This window comes from Trifolium pratense, linkage group LG3 (genome assembly GCF_020283565.1).
Source record: "Trifolium pratense cultivar HEN17-A07 linkage group LG3, ARS_RC_1.1, whole genome shotgun sequence".
Taxonomy (NCBI): domain Eukaryota; kingdom Viridiplantae; phylum Streptophyta; class Magnoliopsida; order Fabales; family Fabaceae; genus Trifolium; species Trifolium pratense.
Genome location: NC_060061.1, coordinates 46,481,622 through 46,499,627, shown reverse-complemented (window position 1 = coordinate 46,499,627; position 18,006 = coordinate 46,481,622). Strand labels below are relative to the sequence as shown.

General features: G+C 33.8%; 2 protein-coding genes across 8 annotated transcripts; one reads left to right on the top strand and one right to left on the bottom strand.

Annotated features, from left to right (window-relative positions):
* Positions 1 to 119: 119 nt before the first annotated feature.
* LOC123917158 (polyadenylate-binding protein-interacting protein 4-like) lies at positions 120 to 9,283 on the top strand. Of its 3 annotated transcripts, XR_006812391.1 has the most exons (11): positions 331 to 620; positions 2,082 to 2,203; positions 2,315 to 2,439; positions 3,533 to 3,603; positions 3,676 to 3,729; positions 4,145 to 4,341; positions 4,941 to 5,375; positions 5,499 to 5,549; positions 7,395 to 7,457; positions 8,514 to 8,589; positions 8,791 to 8,864. XR_006812391.1 is itself a non-coding variant. In XM_045968813.1 (10 exons), exons 1-10 carry the CDS (start codon positions 461 to 463, stop codon positions 8,955 to 8,957), a joined length of 1,443 nt encoding a protein of 480 aa, XP_045824769.1. In that variant the 5' UTR covers positions 120 to 460; the 3' UTR covers positions 8,958 to 9,283. The 3 variants fall into 3 exon arrangements, 2 of the variants coding, with proteins under 2 accessions (XP_045824769.1, XP_045824768.1); XM_045968813.1 differs by lacking the exon at positions 7,395 to 7,457 and having other exon boundaries at positions 120 to 620; positions 3,533 to 3,605; positions 3,693 to 3,729; positions 8,791 to 9,283; XM_045968812.1 differs by lacking the exon at positions 7,395 to 7,457 and having other exon boundaries at positions 333 to 620; positions 8,791 to 9,283.
* A 2,891-nt stretch (positions 9,284 to 12,174) lies between these two features.
* On the bottom strand, positions 12,175 to 17,411 carry LOC123917157. 5 transcript variants are annotated; one of them, XM_045968806.1, is made up of 5 exons: positions 17,164 to 17,411; positions 16,575 to 16,613; positions 15,335 to 15,372; positions 12,742 to 13,948; positions 12,175 to 12,543 (listed from the first exon to the last, which is right to left on the bottom strand). In XM_045968806.1, the coding sequence occupies exons 4-5, from the start codon at positions 13,936 to 13,938 to the stop codon at positions 12,403 to 12,405; spliced, it is 1,338 nt and encodes a 445-aa protein (XP_045824762.1). In that variant the 5' UTR covers positions 13,939 to 13,948; positions 15,335 to 15,372; positions 16,575 to 16,613; positions 17,164 to 17,411; the 3' UTR covers positions 12,175 to 12,402. The 5 variants fall into 5 exon arrangements, with proteins under 5 accessions (XP_045824762.1, XP_045824767.1, XP_045824765.1 ...); XM_045968811.1 differs by having other exon boundaries at positions 12,175 to 12,534; positions 17,164 to 17,351; XM_045968809.1 differs by having other exon boundaries at positions 15,335 to 15,351; positions 17,164 to 17,335.
* Positions 17,412 to 18,006: the final 595 nt, after the last annotated feature.

The window sequence follows — 18,006 nt, the reverse complement described above, 5'->3', positions numbered from 1 at the left end:
ACATGAGTACTCTTTGCCCCCTCTCCGCTCTGCCCCATTCACATTCCTTTTTATTTTTGGTGAAAATTAAAAAAATGTCGAAAAGTATATAAACACCGAAAATGGAAAAGATTACCTTCGGTTTGATTTTCTCATGTTTCTCCGATGAAAAAATCTTAACCCTTAAATCCACTTTTCCCTTTCGTTTACTATCTCTCTCCTAACAAATCAAAGGCTAAAAATCAACGAACTCTCATGTCATCGGAGAGAATCCTTTCGGCACAAAAAAATTAGAGAATAGAAATAAGTTGAATTATTCTAAAACATAGGACCATATTGCAAAAACTAAAAATTAAGAACACATGATCTATGAATGAATATATAAGAAAAACACCAACGTTGGCATTCACGTTTGCAACTCTCTCAGATCTCTTTCATTCATTCAATCATTCACTGTCAGCAGCTGAAGCAGCAGAAGAAAATGGGTCGCAGTAACAAGAACTTGGTGACAGAGGATCACACTATTTCTTCAATGCTTTTCATCACTATGAGCATCATTGGTCTCCCAGTTGATGTTCATGTTAAAGATGGTTCTGTTTATTCTGGAATCTTCCACACTGCTTCATTTGATGCTGGTTTTGGTACACTTCTTTTCTCTAATTCAATTTATTTGTCAAAATAATTTTCTGCAGCATTGATCCTCTCAAAAGCTCAAATGGGTTGTGAAAAAATTTCATTTTTTTGTAGTATTCTATTGATTAGTATTATACTCTTTTGATAATCATGTGTAATTTTCATTGGGGTGGTGTTTTTTGTTGTTTCCCCAATTCTAATTTCATGGTTGGTGTTATTGTAATTGTAACCTATTTTGTTGAAATATAGATCCTAATACAGTTGGTAACTTGGTACTTTTTGGGTTCATTTATTTTGTTTGATTCTTGTTATCTAGAAAAATCTTAGGAATTGATTAATAAGCATTCAATTATAATGATTCTGTTATTGATGATGGATTGTGGCTGGTTAAAGATGCGGTTAGGAATCGTTGGCTTCGGTTATTGGTAAAGTTTGGGGTCTTATTCTCTATTGGTTGGGCGTTCGTAACGCTTTATCTAACATCCCCGTTGATCATGCTCGTCAATTCTGTCGTTTAGTTAATAATGTCAAGTTTGCGAAGGGCATTTTTAATATCATTTGGATGGCGTGCACATGGTCAAATTGGAAGGAGAGGAATAGTTGTTTATTTCGGCAAAAGGTTGTCTCCATAGATGACAGGGTCCCCTTTGTGCGCAACTGCAGAGACTAATCCCTCGAGCTTTGTGGGACCCAAATGGGGGGCAAACTCTCCCTAAGAGTTTTAACGTTGTTGCATGCCCAAGCTAGGGATCGAACTCGGGACCTTGGTTAAGCTAGAAGAGACCTGCGCCATCTCATCTAAGCGCTCTTGGGTTCCATAGATGATATTTTTGGGAGAGTTATTATTAGCACTTGCTGGTGGCTGAAGTCAAAATTTATTGGTTTTAGTTATGATTTTCAACATTGTAGGACAAATCCTCTCCAATGTTATTAATCTTTTTTATCGTGCTCTTTGTCATTTGAAATTTTGTATCTTGTAAATGTTGTTATGTTAGCACGCCTTGCGCTAAGGTAACTTTTGTTCTTAATATAATTTTAGCTTCTAAAAAAAATGCATTCAATCATAAAAATTCATATGTGCTAAATTACTAATTATCAATTGTGGTATACTCTGTGTAACAACGACACTTTAGATTGAAGACATGTCCGATGTTCAAAAAATGACTCTGATACATGTAGTCACATTCAATCACTTCCATTTTCTAAAATTATTGCGTGCCAGTGCCTATGTACGTCACTGACGTATCTGGTGTTTGTGTTTGTGTCATAAGTTATACTATTGGATAGTCAAGTAATGTACTTGTTCCCATCAAAAGTTTCTTTAACTGCAGGGAATGAGAAAAGCAGGCCTGAGTTGTTAACCTTTTTAGTTATTCAGTTATGGCGTAAAATCCTACATTAGAATTTCATTTTGTGTTATATAATCAGAAACTCATCATCAGCATTCACTTACTTTGTTGCATGTTTAGGCGTTGTTTTGAAGCAAGCAAGGATGACCAAGAAGGGAAAGGGCCTCAGCAATGTTGGAAATGAAGTCTTAGTAGATACATTAGTGGTTCTAGCAGATGATCTTGTGCAAGTTGTTGCTAAGGTAAGTCGTTCATAATTTAGTGTCATGCAATATTGCATGTTTTATGAATACATTATCTTTTTAGAATATAATTATGTTCTTAAGGTTAAGGTATATGTGATGTGTGCGTAGGAAGTAGCGCTTACTGTGGATGCTGTTGGTGGAAAAATGACTGGTGACTGTGAGGAAGCAGTTACACTTGAGGTTCGTAGTTCTGAGAACCGTCCGGTGGATGCAGAACAGGTTAATCAATCAAGGTACTGTCTTTATCAAATTCATAAAAATGGATGGGGATGTGTGTTGCATAACTAAGTTAGTTTTGTTATTATGTTTCATAACCAACTTCCAAGAAGCATTGACTGTACCTTCACTGCTTGCCAATGTTTCTTTTATCTAATACTGTCATTTTGTATGCCTTTCATTACGTGTATGGTTAACACATTGTAAGATTTAGGGTTTATTTACCGACATATTTATAACCAGTTTGTTAAAATAATGTAAATTGTATCATGGTAGAACAAAAGAAGGTAAAATAATATAAATTTCTTGTTCTTCTCTAATTCTCACTGTAAAAATTAGAAAAGCTTTTGAATGTAGAAAGTTGATAGAACTTGAATATATGGGTAAGGGGGGTGGATACTGGATAGTATATATACTAGAACATGGAGAAATACAAACTGCTATAATTCAAATAAAATAACTGCTAGTAACTAACTCGACCTCGAGGAATTAGAGAGTCTAGTCTCTCCCAACCAACCGAACACAAAACAACCAAATAATTCCATCCTTATATTCTATTTTATTATAGTATATTGTTCCTTGTCTATTAGGCCTCTGCCTCATATAAACATTCTTAATAGGAGGCCTGATAACAAAAGTTGTTTTCAGGCTTATGGGATCATACTTGGATCAATAGTGCACTTATGTTTATTTTCTTCATAGGAAGATAGCATTCCCACAACATGTACTTATTAGTAGTATTATACTTTGTTGTTTTGATTTTAAAATGGATTGAGATAGCACTTATGTTGTATATTAGATATAGATTTTTGAGAAATGTTATTTCATTTCACCAAGCATAGTCAAATAAATGAAATTATGTGTATATATGATTTGATGTCAACTCTTTGGATTGTTTCCTTTTTGGAGTACAATTTTTAAACATGTAGATAAAATAGTGCACTACTAATATGATTCTAATTTGTTAAAACTTTAATTTAAGAATCCCCAGTGGCTATCATAACTAAACAAACAATTAGCACTTCTAGATAATTTATTTTAGAATACACAGATTCATTACATTTTTTTCTTCTTTTTGTCATTGGGTTCCGGGCAACTTTTTATTGACAGGCAAGCTGGAGATAACAACTCCAAAGGGAAACCTGATGACCGCAGGCAGAAGTTGGAATTTAACAAAAAAAATGTATGTATTTGTGTTGTTGACATATAGATAGCTACACTTTTGGCGGTTTGAAATTTTTTTTAATTCTAAAGTTGTGATTTTCCCCAGGATGCAAAGATTCAAAGCCTTCATTCAGGCCATGAAAGTGAGTTGGATTTCCCTGATCTCTGTTTCATTTTGAATAATTTGTAGTCACCGTTGATTGAAATGGCATAACTTCTAATGATGATGGACATTTATTTGTTTGTACACTTCATTAACAAGTTTTGTGGAGCAATGTGACGTAAGGCATGTTGTTTTGGATATTTTTCGCTTTCAGGATACCTTTTGCAAAGTATATACAGAAAAAGTAACATTGTTTTCTTCCAACATCTTTACATTACATAATGTTACATCTATTTTTTCTGGTTAGCCGACACCTGTTCCTCCCAAACCTAACCATTGCCTATGATTTCTCACCTCATGTTATTTGAATCCCCTCTTCCTAGCACAAGATGAGGACATTGCTTTTATAATTCTTTGTTCCCTTCTTATTCTATTATTCTGTATTTGCGATGTAGGTGATACATGTCTTCGCCGAGTTAAAGCTGATAAAGCCAGTGATCAGAGTAGTGAAACTGAAAGGTCTACTTCACCAGATTCTACTTGTACACATTCCACCATAAGTGAAGATCTCAAGGAGGCGTCAAATAATTTTCCAGCAAAATTTATTGAAAAATCTGCTCCGAGGGGTAAAGATCGTACCAACAATGCGAAGGTAAATACACCAGTTTAACTTCTATCAGCAGATTCTTGCTAAACAGTTCCTGATTAAAAAAAGGATCTAGATGGAAGGTTTATTTTATCATGGCTAATTACATTAGATGCATTTGTGTCCTATTCTATGCATCTTAATAACTGAAAGTCATTTTGGAAACATATGCTAATGTTCATACATCAGATATTCATCTTCCTAATACTCAGTTAGCTATAGTATCCCTTACCATTTTGAATTGGTGATCTGTTAAATTTTCATCTTGATAGAATATTATAAAATATCTTCTATCTTAGTTTATCTGTAAGATCACTTTATAATGTTAGAGTATCTTAGACTATCTCTTAGGATTATTTTTTATATTACTTAGATATCATTATGATTTGTTTTATGATTTCCCTATTTTGATCAATATTTAGTCTTTTGTATCAAGTTACTATCAAACTATTATCAATAATATTCAAGCTTTTATTAATTTTCTCCTCCTTTTATCTAAAACTCATACCTTCAACACATATATTGCTCCTTAGATACGTCATCCATCATTTATAAACTTATATTTAAAGTACTTTTAACTTTTTGTTGTTGTGAAATTCTTTTAGGAATTTAAGCTCAACCCAGCTGCCAAAGTTTTCTCCCCGTCTTTTTTATATCCTAATTCAGCAAGTCCTGCTGTGCCAACAGCTGCAAACATGGTTTACATGCCAAATAGCTGTGCAGCTGCAAACATGGTTTACATACCAAATAACTCTCCAGCTGCAAACATGGTTTATATACCAAATAGCTCTCCAGCTGCAAACATGGTTTACATACCAAATACCTCTCCTCCAGTACCTGTTGCAACTATTCAGCCAGAAGTTGGATTCAATACTTTTGCTTCTCAACCTTCTGTGCCTACTAAGATTTCACAGAATGGTAATTTGACTGTTGGAAATGCTGGCAGTGGTTCTCAATTTTCACAACCTCTCCCGTATGCGGCACATTACCCTCCAGTTTTATCTGAACCTGCTTATTTGCAACCAACAAACTCTCCTGCGGTAAGTACAAAAAGGATATAATGCGCCATCAATCTAATTTTAGATTTCTTCTTTAATGGCTATTAATTGGTTTAGGAGGAATCACACGTTCCCATGAGATGTTGTCTTTCTTTCTGAGTGCAGGTTATGGTTGGACGATCCGCCCAGTTTGTCTATGTTCAACAAGTTGCCCAAGTAAGATAACATGCCTATAAACCTTTTTTTCTTCATTTTGTCTTAATTTAAGTTAAGCCAGAACTGGATGAAATTTAATCTATAGGAGGCTTTAAATATATTAAGGAATTCCCAGTGGATATAAAGTTCTAAGAGAATTTTTACTGAATACTATTGACTTAAATTTCATGTGCAAATGTATTCGCATAATATAGACTAATATATATTAATACTTTCCAAACTTAATGTTATATATTACAACTTGACAAACTGTCTTAAAAAAATATAGTGCACAAGGAATAATAATGATGATAATTCTCAACAATGTCTCTCAAGCGGGTGAGTGGATATCAATCATTATCAACTTGCTAGTAAGATCCTAAAACTTCTCTTAGGAAAGTCCTTTAGTTATCGGTCAATTGATGTCCTGAGGTAAGGGAGTTAAGGAGTGGAGTGATGAGAAGGTTGGGGGCTCTATCATCACCACCTACAACATAACACTAACATATACTAACATTTGTCATTTCAAAAGACAATAAAAACCAAAAAGTGATGTCCTGAAGGAACGTAAGTTGTAGCAACCCTTGTCTAGTTTCTCTTTGATGAAGTTTTTGTCTATCCCTACGCTTTGTCTTGTCATGCTGGACTGGACTATGTGTAATTTCAAATTCAATGGCTGATTTGTTGTTACACACTAGGCTTCGTGGGAGTTTCACAAATTCCTTATGTCATGGCTCAAAATTCCACTTTGGTGCTTTATTTGCCAACCAACTACATTATGTTTCTAACTCCTCCATGCAACTAAATTTCCACCCAGGAACATACAATAGCCAGAAGTTGATTCCCATCCGCGACTGATCTTTTATAGTCAACATCTGTATAAACTTCTGTACATGAATCTCCTTTTTTTAATAGTAGTCTTCTCAAGTCTACATTGTTATGCAGTCTTCTCAAGGAACATACAATAGACTTCAAGTTATGTAAAAGTCTACATTGTGCTTGTAAATGTCTTGCTCTCAAGTCATGCATGATTTGGCTAACAATACCAATTGCATATGCTCTGGCAGGTCTAGTATGATGAGCACACTATTTCCCACTAACCTTTGATATTGAGCTTTGTCAACCAAACAAATTTCTTCATAATTTCCAATCCCAATCATTTGATGGGTACAATGGTATCCTTACAAGTTACAACCCAATTTCCTATTTCCCTTAAGGACATCAAGATCATATTTCCTTTGGAAGATGAAGATGCCTTGTTAGAAATGTTGTTATTGGGATTTTTAAAGTCTAAAGAAGAAATGAAGCTCTAGTACTTCTAGAAAAGATTTTCTAGATAAACAAATTATTTTCCTTTTCTCAAGGTAATAGGAAAGTCATTTGGGTTAGGAGTCTAAACGTTTAAAGGTGTATCTAAGGTACCACGCGAAAGAGTAGGACTAGGAGAATCAATACTTATCAAGTTCAGATGATTGGACTGACCGTTGGACAAGTTTGGGCTTCTTTCTTTGATATAAGATTGTAGTGTGCTGATAACTTTGTTGGTCAAGAGACTTAATAGTTTGCTAGTAAGGCTAAGCTAGATAGAAGAGATGGATATAGCATGCGACCTATATAAGAAAATGGGGTTGAGAGGGATAGTAGTCACTTTGTGAGAATTAGAATTGTGACTAGAGAGAGTCTTCAATCTCTCGAATATCTAATACTTTTTGTACATTCAATAAAAATACATTCTTTACAGTCTCTATTTGAACCAATTCCTATTAATTGGTATTGGAGCTCCAATTTTGGAGCTGTGAAGATTGTTCTTGAAAATGATTCTAACATATGATTGACACGAGACTTGTTGATGGCTGATATATGCAGAGCATTATTTGTGGCCAGTAAAGTATAGGAGCTATGAAGCCCAGATACGTAATACAAACACGGGTATGATACAATATGGATATGAGAAATTTTTTAAATTCAAGATACAACACAACGTAGATACATTAACAAAATCTGATAAAAATACTAACATAGATGGAAAACATGTAAAGAAAGAACATAGATCATTCCTCATTAATATATAACTATTAGTGATCACAATTTGCAAAAAAATATACTTGTGATAATAACAAAAATTGTAGAGCTTTACCTTAATCAATATATATATTTTAACGCAGTCGTTGGCACAAAAGCTGTATGACAAAGAAAGGGGTTCTGGGACTTCACTTTGTTTATGGGAGAGAGATGATTTCTTTTCTTTTGAAATGTAATAACTATTAACTAAATGTTCATAAAAATGTATTTTAATCTATAACTGCTCACAAAGAATAACAAATAACGGCAGCACCCGAATAACGAATAACATCAAACAGAAATATCAAAAACTGCTCATTGTGAGCAGTTTTAGGGTAAAAGTGAGCAAACAGCAGTTGTTTAAAGTATCACCAGCAGCCTGGTGTCAGTTGGTCATGGTTACCAATATGAGTAGATGACACTGAGTTAAGCAAAGTGAGATAAATGGTATCCCGAATGGTGGCTAGAAGCATGGCGTGTGAGCTCTCATTCAGCGAAGTTCCCCGGTGAAAGGTATTATGGAAGTGGGCTTTTGGGGTTACATTGAGCTGTCTATGGTGGTCTCAGTATGTTTGCTCGCGGCATAGCCTTTCTTGGTGGCCCAAGGAAAAAACATAAGGTGTGAACATGCTGTAATAGGGAAGCAGCAAGAACGGCAGCTGCTATCAGACATTGGATCCAATGAAGTGACTAGGGTTTTGATGCGAAAACAAAGTCTCCCAAATTGAGAGAGCTCTGATAACAAGTAGAAAGAATAACTTGGTATCATAGTTATGCTAAATAATACTAAATCAAGAGTTACGCCAACTTTTCTATATTTCATATTTCCATGGTCAACAAAATTAAATAGCATTTCCTTCCCTGCAGAAATATTTATTATATTACGTGGCCATCATAGCTAAGTCATTCTACTTGTGATTGCAGGATTTGCTTCATGGTGTATCGGCTCCATTCTCAACTCGTCCGCTGTTGAATCATGTGCAATTTCCAAAGCATCAAGGTAAACAATATGATAATCATTTTATTACATATGTTTTTCATTTTAAAAGCTCTCTCATCTCATGAAACTGTCAAAACAAAAGTGATTGTTTCCTCAAAATAAGCTATTCCAGACACAAATGTCATAAAGACACCAATAATTTTGACATCCAATATGAATATGCATTTCTGTTTGGCTAATTGTTCTATTTTTCAAAAACAGGACCACATGGTCAACCAATACCAGTTGTTTTGCCCGCGGCTGTCTTAGCAAGCGCGCAACAACCATTTGCAATTCAAAACCACGTTCCAGTTTTGCAACCGGCCTTTACTGCTCCACCTATATCTGTCCCAGGACCAAATGGCTTCTATGGCAATAAGTTTTCGTGAAACTTACATTCAGATTCTTTTGTTATACCCCTTTGAGTTAAAGCTCTTTTTTTTTGGATTAATTGCTATAAATTTTTTGTCATGTCTCATTTGTCTCCCTTCTCTCTGTGAGAAGTGTATAGTACCTTTGTGCTGGCTCATTCCTAGAAATTTTAGGGTTATACTTTTTTAGAAGAAATTTTTTGTGAGATGTGAAGGTAAAAGTACCAAGGTTCAATTCTTGTCTTGGGAATTGAGGAAAGTTTTTTCTTTTGGGATTGAAATAGTATATTTGACAATTATACTTGAATGGATTGGATATAAATTCTAGACTACAATTTTGAGCATATTATTGAGTATAGATATGACATTTGATTTTTCATATTTAATTGAATGAGATGAAAAACTGGTGTAACATTCAACTTTCAGTGTTTATTTTGGACAATAGATAATGAAATTTTTGTCTATGATATTGATAGCTATCAGTATCTGCATACCTTTATTTTCTGTATTTGAGTTCTAGTAATGTAAGGTTTTGGGTGGAAATTTCTATAAAGGCAGATAATTGAGTTTTCTAGCATAAATTAGTTATTGATGAAGTTGATGGATACTTCGCATTTTTAACATACTTACTAACAAAAATAACAAGCTATAGAAGTTAATTTTTTAGACAGTTTTCATAATATGTAGCTTTTGTGTGATTTAAGTTTTAATTGTTGTATAATTGCATAGCGGTACCAAGTATAAATTTATTATATTATATGATTTCTAAATACATATAAATATATAAAAACATGTGAATATATCAAGTGAAGGATATCTCAAGTGAAATAACAATGAATGAACAAGAAAAAATCGATCTACCAATGAATTAAATCCACACCTTCAAATATAGTGAATCATTTTTTTTCAGTGTTCGGCTCACTGAATCGCTTAATTTGGTTCGGGAGTCAGTTATGGCATCAAGTGGTTTCAGCTCTCTCCTAATCGCAGTTGCGAATGATCGAATTGTGATCTTTCTTACCAAGTTCAGCTTCAATCACTACTGAACCAACTAACTATCAGTAATATTGTAAATCATTATAAACTCATCAATTCGAGTTAATTATGAATTTCTCCGAGTTTAAATCTTACACAAATAACCACATTATTATGACATATAATTAACCAAGTACTAATGTGCTAAATTTCATCACTAGAAAACAAAGGATAATAATTGGATTTAACAACAAAACAAACAGAATTCAACAAATGAAGCTTCTATACTTCTCTGAATTTAAACACCAAATATTTAGCACTTTGATTTGCTTATATTCTTACATCTCTGTGAGAGTGACAAACAGACTTGAAGCAGCGATGTTTTATGAGACATGGAGTTAGAGGGCAACCATTTTGTGCACTTCAAAATTTAATACAGTATGTTTTTTTTCACGAGAATGTTATTAAACCTGTTATTTTAGTATTTTGTATTTTCTTAAAAATAATATTATTCTTTAATTATTAAATAAAGAAATCAAGAATATGAGTGATGTGAAAATTATAGCTTATTTAAAAATTGTATCTTCATAAAGCTATTTTTTTGATAAATCATCTTGAAACATTTATGAATAATACATACAAATTAATTTATTTGCATAAGTTATTTTGTATAAACTAAAAAATAATTCAATTCAAATGGTCCTGACAGGTAAAGGTAAACCAATTTAAGACTCTGTTTGGTAAAAATAAGCTTTAAGTTAGCTGATAGCTGATAAGCTAGCTTTTCGCTGATGGCTGGTAGCTTATAGCTGAAAAGCTAGTAGAATAAAATTAAAGTGTTTGGCAAATTTAGCTGTTGTAAGTACAAAATGACATAAAAATACATGGTTAGTGGGTAGTTTTTTTTTTTATAAGTGTTAGTGGGTAGTTATTATAATTTTTTAGAAGTAAATAAATAAAATTAATGATGGTAAATATGGAATAAAATGAAAAAGCTATAAGCTATAAGCTCATACGCTACTTGAAATAGCATCTCAAAAAATGCTATAAGCTAGTTAGAGAAGCTCGTTACCAAACACTTCACATTTTTTTCAAATAAGCTTATAAGCTAGTTCAATAAACTATAAGTTAACTTATGGAACTTACGCCTAAGTGTGGGAGTTCAAACTGTCACTCCACTCCATCTTTTGGCAATCCGTCAACAATTTTATCTTACTCTTTCATTCACATGAATTATAGAAATTCATAATTTTTTGTTTTTTTTTGTTCAAGTAAGCTAGTTGAGAAATATTAGAGAAGGTGAACACTCCTTATAACACACACTTTGCTGCATCACCTCATTTTCACCTCTCACTTTTTCAGTTATTCACATGATTTCTTATATTTATTAAATAAATCTCCATGATTAACAATAGTAGTGGGACTAATAATTGATATTGTAACTCATGTGATTTCTCTGTAAAAACAATAAAATAAATTACAGTTTGTTTTAACTGATCTCTGTCTGCTCGCCTTTTTAGCGGATTAAACGGGACGGACCAAATTAAGAGATCAAGTTCAAAACTTCAACTCAACCGCTTAAAAAACACTTTGTCGGCCCTAGTTTTAGTAAGAGAAAATTCATTTTCTCTCTCACCTTACTTATTCATTCATCCACCCATCAGAGAGAGAGAGAGGTGGTTTTGGGGTTTCTTTAATCCGAAATCACCCTCTCACCCTCTTCATCGTAGTTTGATTTTCCCGTCTTGTTATGATACTTGTTTTGTATAGATTGACATATCAGTTTCAACTCATTACATAGTTGCCTAATGATTATTTCGCCATCAATGGAGGTATTGAATGTTGTAAATTTGTCCGCATATTCATCATTTTCAATTTTAATGATCTAAAATTTGTGATGCATTCGATATAATCTACTGATTTAAATAAATACTTTATTTTTAGTCAAAAAAAACTCAACCACCTAAAATAACGAATTAAACGGACCAATATGACAGGTTCAAGTTCAACCAATTTTGCCATCTTTTTTTTTTTAACAGAAAACAATAATCGGAGAGTTATAGGATTACAATTTAGTACCACATTTGTCTCTAAATATAAGTTAGACTTGCACCAATCAAGCAAATAGAAAGTAGTCAAATTACTAGCTTTTTCAATAACAGGTGAAGTTAAACTCCAGCTAATTGGAACTCTCTAACCTATGCACCTTATTACAATGACTTGAAATTGAAACATGAAATTAATTTTGGAAAACAATTGCTTTGTGAAAGAAAAGAAGTAATTAACATCCAACTTCAAGGTGAAATTCACAAACCCAATAAGGCTTGCAAGTTTAATTTATTAAAGATCCTGAAGACTATATAAATTTGAAAACTCTAAATATTTCACTTTGCCAATAACTTCAACTAGTTCATGATAAATAATCCTGCCGCCACAATAGCCACTAATAATAACAACAACAAAAATGTAAAAATTAAGCATTCAATGCTCAGAAAGGATTTGTTGAATGAACATTTCCATCATGTTGAAGTCCGGTTCCAAAACTCCCTAGATCATTCAACTTGTCTTCAGATGATCCTGTCTCTGCTGCTTTCGTTTCCTGGTTTTCTGTTTTGTTATTCTGCAAAACCTTATCACATTACAATATAATCAAACCTCAACTCTTCAATTTATAAAAAATTAATTTTCTAATAACTTTTATTTTCATGGAACGATAAATTTCCAAGGAAGACAGTTTGAGGATAAAATTATTTAGTGTGTGCAAGACTTCAAACAACAACTATAAATAGAACGGAGGGAGTGTAAGTAAGTCGAAGCCTTGTTTTACCTGCAAAAGCTCAGTCATTTGGCCAGTTTCAGTGCAGTTTGAAGCTGTGGGAGCAGAAGCAGAATTTCCCTCAACATGAGACTGTACAGCGTGCAGAGACTGACTCAAAACAGGTTGACCCAAGTCATTGACTTTCTCTTCCTGCATAGTGATGGTATCATTTGCCACTATATTATCGCCTGCCATGCTGATTTCAGTCTTCGTATCCATGACACCTGCTGGAGTTTCGATCCTTTTAACATCTTGAGTAACTTGTTTCTCAAAAGGCACACTAGCCACCGGTAATGATTTGTCCTCGGTTTTATTCAGGGCATCAGAGGAAGATTGATAATTCGTAGGAAAGCCTTCACTTTGCATTCTACTCTGAAATGAATTCTGGCTAATGGTTTGGGCAGGAGAGGGAAGTACTTGATTTCCACCTACCGGAATTTCCTTGCCCACAATATTCACTCCACTCACTAGAGAAACTGGGGTGAGTTGTGATGGTGGAGTAGAAACTGGCATCCCATTCGAAAAGTTAGGTTGGAACAAAACAGGCACCGTATTACCTCTGGTTAGTTGATCGGGGGTTTGGCTAGTCACCGAAGGAACGTTTCCGGAAGCAACAGCCATGTTACTAGAAGTAACTGCTCCTCTGGGAACCTGAGGGGCAGATTGTGAACCATTCATTGGAAGGGTTTCAATCCTAGAAACACTCGCTGGTTGACCATTCTTTTCCTTTGGGAGAGGAGTTTGAAATTGAGTAGGTCTTGAAGGGAAGGGAACCTCATTTCTTTGGATCATTGGAACACCTGGAGCCACATCATTCTCAGGGGAAACAGGAACAAAATGTCCAGACTTGAAGACTAGTCCCTTCAAAATAGTGTCAGAATTACCAACTCTAACACTGAGCAAAAACCCAGCATCAAATGCTGCCTCAATTACACCAGTAACAATCTGGCCCACCATTGCATTGTTTGAGTTTGATTCACTTTCTTGGCTGCTTTGAAGGTGCTGATTTCCGTTAACTGCTTGAAATCCAGGAGCTACTGGGGCTTGTTCAACACGAACAGGAGTCTGCTTTCTGCTTTGATTAAGTAGCATGTAGGAACTCTCCTCTGAATCTGGCCTTGGGTATTTTCGTGGGCGGCCACGTTTGCGCTTCATAGGCACATCTCCTGAACCATCTGGAGTATTATTTTGGTTTTGTTGATCCATCTTGGTTTATCTGTTAAATTAGTAATAAGAGGAAAAATGTGTTTGAGCTAGTTTGAAAAAGAAATAAAAAACTGCCTATAAAAGCTACTTGGAGCATTAAATCTCAGGATCATAAATAATTTTAACAATAATTAAAAAAAATAAAAATAAAATAAAAACAAAAACTATGAAGTCTGAACCTCGGTCAAGAATAATCTGCTGGCCCAAAATACAGAGATCATAACACTATTATGACAACAATATTGCATATAAACTGATCCATAGAAATTATATTTGACAGAACTTTATGTTGGCATAACAATATTATAACAGTATTGGCTAACTGACTTGTCACTCAGAATAATCCAAGTGTGTTGCCAGATAATACGGAGGCTTCCCAAAATAACATGACTATTTGGGATAATGTATATTCGCAATACAAGACAAGACAAAACAGCATGACTTACTGCATAAACGGTACACTGGTATATGAAGTCTTCCTCACTTCTACCATGACATTGGACTTAGAGTTGTTAGCATGTTACTATATTATGAAAGACTAGAGAGCTAAATTTCAAATTATATTATCAGACCATGAGGGCACGCCTTGTTGTTCGACAGGTACTACGCCTCGGTGTGTATCAGACACACCTTGATACAGTATTTCAATACAAAAGGCACGTCTGATTCAGATGAATTAAGGAAAGCTATGGGGTGTTTTGAGTGCGAATGGGCATGCCATTTTACGAGCCATATACATGCATATATTGGGTATATGGGCATGAAACATGTGTATATTAGTAGATGCTAAGTACATTCCAAGTTGTTTTAAAAAGAGGCAAAATAAAAAAAAAAAGCCTAATACATTCCGATGCTAAAAGGAAAACATGTAGCTTGAATAAGCCTGTCGGTCATGTGCCACCTAACCTACCCTGTTTTCCCCAGCATTTTTTAAGTAACACTGGTGTTTCTTCTCCCTTTCTCTCTATATTTCTCATTTGTCTCCTTACCCAATTAAACTAATTTATTTTTACATATGACTTGAGAGCCATTAGTGGAGTATTCTCAACAGCACATAGTGGTGATAGCACAGGTGACAGCCTGCAGTGTCAACACTCGTAGGAAAATAAAGAGCAGCTCCTTAGTTCCACAAACAAAAAAGACAAGTTCCAAGCAAGAAAATTAATAGAGTCGATCAACAAGAGAGAGTCTGACCGCAAAAAGGATTGAGGGTAAAACATGGCCTAAATGCAAATCGACTTAGTATGTTTACACAAAACATTAAAATATCAGAGCTTATATGTACGACATATATATCAACAGAGACACAAACTCAGCAGATACCACACAAATGACCATTAATTACAGAATCGATGAATTTAAATTTATCAAGGAAAATAATTCCTAGCCACCGTACCTTTCTCAGTGCTGTGACTTTGGCAGCAAAACAAATATCTGCAACAATTTTGGAAAGAAAAAAAAAAAACACAAATTAGTGAAAACTAATTACTAATTACCAATTCCACATAAACACCAAGGTCCAAGAACATATCAGTTATCACCAAACACATACTCGTACAAACCAAAAAAGGATTAAGAAACATTAAAACAACACCGAAAAATTAAACAATCCCTTCCAATTAATAATTCATACACCAAATTCAAGGGTTTAACCTTCAAAAAAACTATTCCATTTAATTTTCGACTTGCTCAACCCAATAAAAAATCAATATTGGGAAAAAACCCAAATATACCTACAAAAAAACTATTCCATTTAATTTTCGACTTTCTCAAACCAATAAAAAAATCCATCTTGGGATAAAAACGAAACATACCTTCAAAAAAAATATTCCATTTGATTTTTGATTTTCTCAAACCAATAAAAAATCCATCTTGGGAAAAAACATAAATATACCTTCAAAAAATTATTCCATTTAATTTTCGAATTTCTCAAAAATCCATCTTGGGAAAAAACCTAAATATGAAATAAAACTGTGTGTTCCATTTAGTGAGGAAAGGTGTCATAGTGAGTGTGTTTCATGGAAAAGGAAAACAAAACAAATCACTGTGTTTCATTTAGTGAGGAAACAAAACTGTGCGTTTTGCTAGAAAAAAACAGTACAAAGCCAAACGCTGCGTTTTACTTTATTCAGGAAAACAATAGCGCCGTGTTTCATGTTTTGACAAAATAGGGTTTCCAATTTCCTAACCGGGTCGCGAAACCCTACCCGAGTCAAACATGCGGGTCTTCTCTGCTTCTAGGATCGAGCCGCACCCTAATACCACAATTTTGCAATTCAGAACGCCGATCCTCTTCTCCGGCGATTCTGAGCACAATTCTGCTCGCTCATGTATGGGAAAATCGTGCAACTTGTACGATTCACCGAGTTGACTCCCGATTTTAATAACATTGAACCAAAGTACAGTACTTGTTTAAGTAAACAGAAAGGAAAAAAAATTAAAAATCAACAGACACAACAAACTCGGCAGATTTCATACACATAGCCATTAATTCAACAGACACAAACTCGGCAGATATCAGACACATAGCCATTAATTCAATATACACGCACTCGGAAGATATCACACACATAGCCATTAATTACAGAATCAATAAACTAAAATTTATAGCCGAAAATAATTTCTAGTCGCCATACCTCTTTTGGTGCTGTTAACTTTGGCAGCAAAACAAATACCTGTAACAATTTAAAACACAAATCATTGGAAGAAAAAAAAAGACTAATTCAATATAAAAACCTAAAAAAGGATTCAAAAACATACAATACCAAAGAATTAAGCACTCCCTTTAATTAACACTAACAAATACTAGTACTTATATAAAAACCTAAACAAACACCAGTACTTATATAAAAACCTAAAAAGGAAAAAAATTAAAACATTAAAACAACACCAAAAAAAATCAAACATTCACCTTCCAATTAATAATCCATATAACAAATTCAAGGGTTTAACCTTAAAAAAAAATTCCATTTAATTTTTCTCCTCCCCCTCCCAAAAAAAAAAAAAAACACACACACACACACACAATCCTAGGGTTTAAAATTTCACATAACAAAATAAAAATCCAATTTTTCTCCTCCACCATTATATTTTTTCTTTATTTTTCAAAAACCAATTAAAAAAAACGCCCACAGAAAAATCCCTAATATGGTTTGATCTAAAAAAAAAGCTACATAGAAAAATTAGAAAAGTGATGCTTAGAAAAAAGGGAAAGAGATTAATTACAGTGTTGGGAGGTTGAAACTGGGATTGCGTTGAGATAATTATAATTCGGTTTTGTTGAGAAGCGATAAGAAGAAGAAGAAGAAGAATGAGGAGAAGTTGGAGGAAGAGGAAGCTATTATGACGGAGAAGAGGGAGAGATGGTACAGTGTACTATCGTGCACACTGTCACACGCACGCATACCCACTCTACGTAAGTAGAGTGTACTTTAAGATTTCGTTTCTCAAGGAGCAATTAGATGTTGACACGTGTGTTATTCAAGAGTTGGTTCCATGGATTTAAAAGTGAAGAGAAAGGTGGGTTCCATGAATTAGCTTGTTTTTACGCTTATACAGATGGGTTATACAATTTTTATAAATTTGTCAAAACAGTTTGTGATAAAATAAATTATAAAAATACAATTTTTACTAGTGTGAACTTATAAAATAACATAAAATTTAATTCATATTGCATAAGTTGTTTGCATAAACTCAAAAATAAGTTAATCCAAACGAGGCCTAAATTACGAGTAGTTTGAATTAACTTATTTTTGAGCTTATGCAAAATAAATTTATACAAATAAATAAGTTTTTATGCATTACTAGCGGCCAGGCGCATTCCGTGTCAGTGTGATCCATATTTACTAGTATTATGCAAACTTATGTCAAACAAATAAGACATGTCTTATGTTGAGTTTATGTTATGTTGAGTTTGTTAATAAGAGATTTTGGTTGCTCGAAAAAAAATCATGGGTATTATTGGTATTATGAAAAGTCAACATCAAAATTTTTTGTATCATCTTCATATATAGGTATAGATTATAAATTCTTCAATGTAGTATATAAGAAAACAATTTATAAAAGTAC

Excerpts from the sequence above, each read along its gene's own strand:
- LOC123917158 (XM_045968812.1), top strand. The coding sequence starts at position 461 with ATGGGTCGCAGTAACAAGAACTTGGTGACAGAGGATCACACTATTTCT. Across the intron at positions 3,730-4,144 it reads CCTTCATTCAGGCCATGAAA|GTGATACATGTCTTCGCCGA; the intron begins GTGAGTTGGATT and ends TTTGCGATGTAG. Across the intron at positions 5,376-5,498 it reads AACCAACAAACTCTCCTGCG|GTTATGGTTGGACGATCCGC; the intron begins GTAAGTACAAAA and ends TTCTGAGTGCAG.
- LOC123917157 (XM_045968806.1), bottom strand. The coding sequence starts at position 13,938 with ATGGATCAACAAAACCAAAATAATACTCCAGATGGTTCAGGAGATGTG. Across the intron at positions 12,544-12,741 it reads AAATGACTGAGCTTTTGCAG|GTTTTGCAGAATAACAAAAC; the intron begins GTAAAACAAGGC and ends TAATGTGATAAG.